General features: G+C 23.8%; 2 protein-coding genes across 2 annotated transcripts; both read left to right on the top strand.

Annotated features, from left to right (window-relative positions):
* Positions 1-1,153: 1,153 nt before the first annotated feature.
* On the top strand, positions 1,154-2,318 carry LOAG_10262 (TTR-51 protein; the record flags this gene model as incomplete). Its single annotated transcript, XM_003145789.2, has 3 exons — positions 1,154-1,312; positions 1,460-1,596; positions 2,074-2,318. Coding segments are annotated over 3 exons (431 nt in total), but the record flags the coding sequence as incomplete, so codon positions are not given.
* A 1,216-nt stretch (positions 2,319-3,534) lies between these two features.
* LOAG_10261 (TTR-45 protein) lies at positions 3,535-5,082 on the top strand. Its single transcript, XM_003145788.2, has 4 exons — positions 3,535-3,689; positions 3,810-3,946; positions 4,167-4,277; positions 4,960-5,082. Exons 1-4 carry the CDS (start codon positions 3,542-3,544, stop codon positions 4,987-4,989), a joined length of 426 nt encoding a protein of 141 aa, XP_003145836.1. The 5' UTR covers positions 3,535-3,541; the 3' UTR covers positions 4,990-5,082.
* The last annotated feature ends 3,744 nt before the right edge of the window (positions 5,083-8,826 follow it).

Below are 8,826 nucleotides of genomic sequence, written 5' to 3'. Positions count from 1 at the left end.
ATTATCATCACTAGGTATTGTTGTTACTTATTTTTTTTAACCTTTATTTCGTATTTCTTATTCTAATTTGTTATTTTTCTCGTCTTAATTTTTTTCTTCCTTCTTCTTTTTTTTTTTTTTAATTATCAATCGATTTCAAATGAATGATTATTGCTGTTAGAAATGATGTTTGAAGTACAATCAACAAATGGATTAGTTTGTTTTCAACTAAACTATTCGTTGCTTTTGTTTGATTAGTTTTAAGTCATTGAGGAATGAATGAATAGATCAATTTTTGCTTAAAATTTTTTCAAGTAACACATTCTGATATCTAATTGCGTTATTATTATTACCATGATGAATCATCATGATAATAATGATTGTTAAATTGCATCATTTAAAATTGGACTACAATTGTTAAATGTGATTCGTTGCTAATATTTTTAATTGAATTGATCAAAGGTTTAATATCCATTCTGAATTGATATCAATTCAGCAATGGATATCACTTCATATATCGAAATGAATCATTGAAAAGAATATAATTACAGCGTATTGATTAGTTACAGGTTCTCATCAATATCTTCAAATTGCAAGCTCCTATCAATGTTTCTAAATTATAGGTCCTTATCAATGTTTTCAAATTACAGGTTTTTATCAGTGTTTTCAAGTTACACGTTCTTATCAATGTTTTCAAGTTACACGTCCTTATCAATGTTTTTAATCTATTTAGTCATGAATATTATGTTACTGAATCATGTAATTTGTGTAAAATATATTTCAGTATGATTTAATAATGAAAGCTGCTAATAGTTTAAATTTTTGCTTATTAATTACCTTTTTAATTGCTATTGGATTTTATCATTTTATCACTTGACAATGCTAAAATTACCTTATCAATTATAAGCTATTATTTTTTTATCAATTTAATCATTTTATAATTTATTATTTGACTAATATATTTATAATGATCAGTCATTAATTTGATATTAAATATTGCACAAAGTCTAGATTGTCTATTTAATTATGAAATTTGCTTAAAATGTCCCCATATTTTTACGTAATTGTTTTATCATTATCATGCGACATTTTTATTTGACGTATAACACGTAATAAATCTTAAGTTACACTTTTTTTTTTAAATACACGAATGTTTCCATGTTAAATTTTCTGTAGATGAATATTAAAATGAATATTGCATTATTCTTATTTCTAACAATACTTGGTATTTGTAATGGAATGCGACTTCAAGCGGTACGAGTTAAAGGTCAATTAAAGTGTGGTGACAAACCAGCAGCAAATGTTAAGGTTAAACTATGGGATGAAGATGATGGTTAGAATTTTTCAATTAAATCTATTGCGAATTTACTCTAAATTATGCTTAACGATAGATTAGAGATATTATGATTAATTATTTAAGATTTTTTTTTTTTGCTAAATTATTATATTAAAGTATATATAAGTAATGAATAAATTTTAGGGCCAGATCCGGATGATGTATTGGATGAAAATGAAACAGATAGAAGTGGTAATTTTGATCTTCAAGGTAGTACTCGAGAATTGACAAGTATTGATCCAGTACTTAAAATTTATCATGATTGTGATGATGGTATTAAAGTAAGCAATTTTATGATTAATAAATTTTGCACAAATTTATGTTTCCGTACAAAACAAAAAAGGAAATGCTAAATTTTCATTTTAACCTAATATATAAGAGAAACGTGGTCGATTTTAAAAGTATACGTAAAAGATTACGTGATATAGTAATGTTAATTAGTATGGTGACAATATTTTCAAAAAAGGGACATAATCTATTTGAAAAGTATACGTTAAAGGTGAAACGATATAGTAATGCCTTAAATAGATATAATATTATAGATATTATGATTAATTATTTAAGATTTTTTCTTCTTTGCTAAATTACTATATTAAAGTATATGTAAGTAATGGATAAATTTCAGGACCAGATCCGGATTAGACTTTTTTTGAATTGGACTTTTTATGAATTGGACTTTTTTTTTTCATCAATAATTTAATATTTGAATTTAATTTGCAAATAATTGTTACAGTAATTTTTTAAATATTTAATTTTAGCCTGGTAAAAGGAAGGTTAAACTACGTATACCGGGACAATATATTGCTGCTGGTTCTACTGCAAGAAAAGCTTTCGATGTTGGTGTACTAAATTTGGAGACAATATTTCCAGAAGAGGAACGTGACCTTCTTTAAAAGTAAACATGGAAGATGACACGATATAGCATTGTTAGAAGTATCGTGATAAAATGAACTAATTGTGATTATTTCAAAAAAAAAGAAATTGATAATTATAGTAAATTGTGTATTCTTTAAAATATAATAAATTTTTCTTTCATACTTTTATGTGTAATTTTTGTTTTGTATTTAATATTTTATGGTTTTTTACACCATACCATATTCATTTTATTCATTAATAATTAAAATAATTTAAAATTTTTAAAAAATACTTTTATAATTAGTGAGCATTTTTCTTTGACATCCTTTTAATGTGTTATTATTTTCGTTTTTTTCTTTTTTTTTTAAGTTATAATTAAATGTTGTGGTTGAAATCTTCAAAGTGTAATTGAACTTTTCAAATAATTGCATGAATTTTAATAATTAAAACCAAATTAAATCATCTTAGATTGATTATTTTATCATAAATTCAATATTTTAACATTCAGTTATATCAGTAAGATTTTTTGATCAATATATTTAACAAGTTATAAAATTCATTACTTATATTTCATGTAAACAAAAATTTTAGCATCAAAATAATTGAATCACTAAAATATTGAAACTAGTAATTATTTTCAAAAGTTGCCGATAGCAAATTATTTGAGTTATTGGAAGGGTACGTAAACAGAATCAACCTTTTGTTAGATATATCAACAACACCTGATACCTTCCTGCTAAGCTTCAATTACAATCTTTTAATCCTTGTTTACATGCCAATCATACGAAATATGAGAAATTATCAAAATTGAAATGAAATTATCATATTTAGTTATTTTTAAGGTTTGATAATTTATTAAACTAATTTAACACATTTATTTATTCCAACCAAAATTTGTGAAATTTATCATTTATCTTAACAGTTACTTAATACTGTCGTTGTTTGCCTTATTAAATTTTATTTAGTTTATTGTAGAAAAAAAGCGAAATCATTTTTAATTCATTAAAAATATTTTTGTATCTTCCATTAATAAATTTAGATAACGATATATTAATGCAAATAAATGATCCAGTTTATGTAAATAAATGATCCGGTAAATCCGGATAAGTTATTGGAGATTTCACTGGATTAAATACTTTACTGTATTTAATTATAACAAATTAATAATGTAAACAGTTAACATAAGAGTTACACTTTCAAACCTTCTAATCAAAAAATAGAAAATAGTAGAAAATAGCTTAGATTATAATATATTTGTAGAAACATTATAAATGATCCAGTTATTCCGGATAAGTTTTTTAAATATTATGAATGATCCAGTCATTCCGGATAAGTTTTTTTTTAATATTTTACTGGATTAAATATTTTAGAATGCATTTTTGCTTACTGCTCGTTATACTTTCTATTGCGACATTCTCGACAGCTGTGAGACAACAAGCTGTTGCAATCAAAGGTAAACTATTATGTGGTAGTGCACCTGCACGAAATGTTCGAGTGAAACTTTGGGACGAAGATTCTGGTATATTTTATTTATTCAATTTATGAATAATCTTTTTCAAAATTGAAACATTGTAAACATTCATTTTGTTTATAAAAACTAAAAATTTATAATCAATAATTTGTGGGCAATTTTTTTCAGGACCTGATCCGGATGATCTTATAGCACAAGGATACACCGATGAACAAGGTATGTTTATGCTGGAAGGTGATACTGCTGAATTAACTACAATTGATCCGGTATTTAAAGTATATCATGATTGCAATGATAGTCTAAAGGTTGTCAATTTCTTTTTCCTTTTTTTTTTTGCTTAATTTTAATTAATCATTTAAATTTAGGTAACATTATTATTATTGTTTGATATTTGATGAAAAAGAAAAATGGGCAACATTAATAGTGAATCGAATGTTGTTATCTTAATTTCTTATAATTAAATTTATTAATTTTTTCAACTTTTCATTAATTTACACTTTTTCCTTAATTTTTTTTTTTTTTTAGGTAGGACAACGAAAACTGAAATTCAAAATTCCATCCAGTTATATAACGGAAGGTAAAAAAGCTAAGAAGGTGTTTGATATTGGTGTCTTAAATTTGGAAACAATATTTCCGGTTTGATTTTAAATTTTCAAAAAATATTTCAATTAGGATAGGAAAATGCATCACGAGACTATTGATTGTCAAAACGGATCGATTAAATGGAATTATTTGAGTGATAAAAAGAATGATATAAATCATTTTAGGCTGAAAAATGTATTTTTAACGGATAAATTAAAAGAAATAATTTGAGTGATAAAGGGAAGTACAATAAACGGAATGTATTCTTAACAGATAGATTATACGGAATTATTGAAGAAATAAAAACAGAATCATTAACCATTTCGAATAGAAAAATATAATAGTATTGGATAGATTATATGGAATTATTTAAGAGAGACAGAAAGAATATCATAAACCTGTTCCGGTTGATGAATTATTTGTCACTTTCCTACGACACGCTGAATTATTTGCATATTTATTTAATGTTTTTTTTTTTAAAAATGACATCAAAACCATTTCATTTTAATTTCACAAAAACAAAATTTTTTATAATTTCTCTAAAATCATTCGTAGAATTTGCAAAACTTTAACTTTAGAAAAAATATTTTAGAAAAAAGAAAAGCGAAATTTATTTGTAATTTAAAAAAAAAAAGTGGTCAAAAACATTTTTTCTTAAAGTAAAATATCAAGTTGTGCTATATTTGACAAATTTTTTCACTTCATTCATTTAATTTTGAAAAAATTTTTATTACAGGATGAAGAACGTGAAATGATCCCTTCATAAATGCATGCATTACGCATGCATGTATGCATGCATGCATGTATTCATATACGCACCAATTAAATTCGACGAATGTTAATTGGAAATGGAAAAGAAAGAAAAAATTTTCTTTTTTTTTGTTGTCTTAATTTTCTCATTATTTTGTATTTATCAGTGCATAATGATAATAAAAAGTTTCTTCTTATCAATTGAATGATTAGATTTTGAATTGAAAGTTGATATGCAATATATAAAAATAAATACATGTATTCTTGTGCACACAGCATTAATTACTTCCATGTATTGATTGATGACAATAATAATAACTTTCTTAAAATAACAATTTGAGAAAATTTAATCTGCTGAAAAATTTAAATTATTCTTTAAATATTGCTAAAAGATCAAAACCATACAGTAATCTATTCCGATATTTTCAATAGTTTACAATTTTTTAAATAGAAGACGGAAAACAAAAACTGACCAAATGTTTATTGTTTTCATTAAATAAAATATTTATTCATTTCTCTATTCATGTATTTACATACATATATACTTATTTATTTATCTGTTTATTTATTTACCCATTAATCAATATATTTGTTTATTAATTTGTTTATTTATTTTTTATTTATTCACCTATTCATTTATTTATTTGTTTACTAATCCGTTTATTTGTTTATTTGCTCACTTGTCTATTTAATTACTCATTTATTTGTTTGTTTGTTCATTAATTCCTTTATTGGTTTATTTATTTATCAGTTCATTTGTTTACTTATTTACTTGCTCATTTATTTAATATATAATATTATAGGTTACAAGGAATGGAATTACAGTACAAGACATGTGATATTAGGGTATGAAATTATGCTAAAACAATTATTAGAAAATAATCATATGGTAACAATTATTTTCTGTTCTAAATTAAATACTTTTTCGTTATTTTGGTTTTAAATTTTGTACCATCCAATATTATCGAAATTATATTAGAAAATATCGGAATTAAAATGATTTGAATAATATCAATTATTTCATTTATTTTACTTTCAATCCATTTTTTTTACTCCAATTTCAAGTTTAAAAAGCCATTTAATATTAACAGAAATTATATGATAAAATATTTTATTTGAAATGAATTCCATTATTCCATTATGAGAAAGTTTAATTTGATGTCGTTTAGTCTATCCCAAAGGATTCATTGGACAGTTTTATTGCTTATGCATAAATTCTGGAAAATATGGAAGTGTTTGAATTTAATAGCAGTTTTTTTTTTTTTTTGAATACTGAAGCATTGAAGTACTTATCCAACACTCATTATTCATTTTCATTAGACTTATTTTCATAAGTTGACAAGACTTAAATGTTACATTTCTCTCCTGATAACGTGCTTTTTTTTTACCTTCATTGGATTCATTTTAATCAATTAATCACATGATAAAACTTAGCTTTTAGTTTTCGCCCTGATAATGCCTTCATTCTTTATCTTTGTCAGACTATTTCTGGTCAAAATTTAAATTAGATGACGTCAACTGATGTAGAAGACATTTGTAACAATTGAAATGGTTTAATTTACCATTTCATTTGTAGTATGTCGCATTAAAAACAATATCTTCGATTATTTCCATCCTGAATTAATTTTTGGTGGGATTCACTGCTTCAGAATCCATTTTTTTAGAATCTATCGTTTTAGAATTCATTGCCTCAGACTCCATTATCTGTTTGCTTCTTCATATTCATCATCATTATCCAATTATCATTTTTTGATAAAATGGAAGAAGCGAAAAATACCATCTCAATTTTAAGGCTATCATTTTTGGCTTAGTTATTTCGCTCTGAAATTATTTACCTTCATTGTTTTTTTTTTCCGCATCAATAAAATACATATCGTTTTCATCAAAAATTAAAATTTCGATTTAATTTTTTACCATTATTTCCAATATTGGCATTTTCTGTTGTCTTCTTGAAGTAAATATTTCTTTTATTTTATTATTATCATTAATTTTGATTATGATAAGCTGATTGTAGATAGGAAATTTTCAGCCACTACAAATTTAAATTAATTTTTTGATTTGATGGATTGCTGATCAATTGAATAAAACTCTTTTTTTAATGAATTAAGTAAATTATCAATTGTCATCAAAGTTTTAACGTTCAGAACACTGTCAAGTAATCGTAGGAAAAAAAAATGAAACTGATTGTATTGGTTGAATAAAAATAATGTATGAAAGAAAGCAAAATTCGATTATATTTTGATGTATTATTAATTTTGAGAATTTTAATGAAATATTTCAAATTTAACAAATTTTTATTTTATTTTTTGAAATCCAAATTAGCACATTTTAATTTAATGTATTTCAATCATTTCTTCTATCGTTTTTTCGTTCTTGCAACAAAAAAATTTTAATCATTTTAAATGGTATCGTGTCGATCGTATTATCCGGTAAATTAAATTCACAAAAAAACCATATGAAACGCAGTGCAAAATATTTGACGTAAAATTCCGGATCAGGAATAATATCTATATTTTGCTATTACGGTTATTTTTGAAGAAAACAGAAGAAAATAAACAAAAAAAAAAAAGAAATGAAAAATAAAAAAGAAAAGAAAAAAGAAAAATTCTTTGATGTTTACAATGGAATTTCTAGTAATTTAGTGCTTATTGGTACTTTTGAAATTTATAAAAACGATAAATATTTGAGCATTTTAGAAATATGCAAATATTTGCATAAAGATTTATGGCCAATATTTCAATGGCTAAACTTATTGCTTATGCAAATTTTATCAAACAAACCAATAGCAAATATAGGATATTTATAAATCGAAATAAAGCCATCTGTTAAAAATAGTAACCTACAACTATACATTTCGTTCACAGCATCAATCGGTCAATCGATTGATCAATCAATCAATCCATACTTATTCATTTAATAGCATCAATCAAACAACCATTCAATTAATCGATCAATCATTGGAGCATTTTTAGTTAGCATCAAAGCAAAGGAAAAAAAAAGATTTTAATATCATGTTATTTAATTTTATTATTTAAATTTTGATTAGTATCAGTCAATTAATCAAATCAATCAATCAATCACTGAAGTATTGTTATTAACAGCGGTATAGCTCAGAAAAAAAGAAATTCAATATTACATTACTTAATTTTGTTATTTTAATTTTAATCAAAATTGCTAAATTATTCTTCAACTTTTAAGTTTATTTTCATCTTACATATCTGCAATAATGCTTACTTTACATTTAATATAAAATCAATGGATAATATTAGTTTGAGTATGAAAGAATTCAAGTTTCATATTACAACAATTTTAATTGGCTATGTGGGAAAAAGCAAATTAATTTCAAATTTGATAAAATTTAATTGGTGAATTGCTTCTCTAAAAAAAAAATTTTAATTTTAAAGATAATTTGAATAGGTTACATTAGGAGAATATGATTTCCATTGTAATCATCATCATCATTATCATCATCAATTGCCGCGACATATTAATCAATGATAGCCTACCTAGATATTATTATTAATTAAGAGCTAGTTTTATTTCTCAAACACACAAAATAGTTTGAATTTCCTGAGTACTCAATGAAATAGTATATTATTTAAATTGCGGAAAGTGAATACAATAATCGTATAACGATTAAATTTCAACTTTTTTCTTTTTCTTTTTGACAAACTATTAATGGATTTAATAAAAGCATTTATTTGGATGAATAGAATACGGAAAACATTTATTGCAATCACATATCACTGATAATTTTATCAAAACTATCACTACTACTTCGATACTCTCATTGTATACATGTAATGGAATAAATTCAAATCTTTTATAATAATTTCAAATTTAACAATCATTT

Source organism: Loa loa (genome assembly GCF_000183805.2).
Source record: "Loa loa unplaced genomic scaffold supercont3.76, whole genome shotgun sequence".
Taxonomy (NCBI): domain Eukaryota; kingdom Metazoa; phylum Nematoda; class Chromadorea; order Rhabditida; family Onchocercidae; genus Loa; species Loa loa.
This window is presented reverse-complemented; position numbering and strand designations above follow the sequence as displayed.

What these genes read in the sequence shown, in the direction of transcription:
- LOAG_10261 (XM_003145788.2), top strand. Translation starts at nt 3,542, where the DNA reads ATGCATTTTTGCTTACTGCTCGTTATACTTTCTATTGCGACATTCTCG. An exon ending in ATTGCAATGATAGTCTAAAG is followed by an intron (nt 3,947 to 4,166) that starts GTTGTCAATTTC and finishes TTTTTTTTTTAG; the next exon opens with GTAGGACAACGAAAACTGAA. An exon ending in ATTTGGAAACAATATTTCCG is followed by an intron (nt 4,278 to 4,959) that starts GTTTGATTTTAA and finishes TTTTTATTACAG; the next exon opens with GATGAAGAACGTGAAATGAT.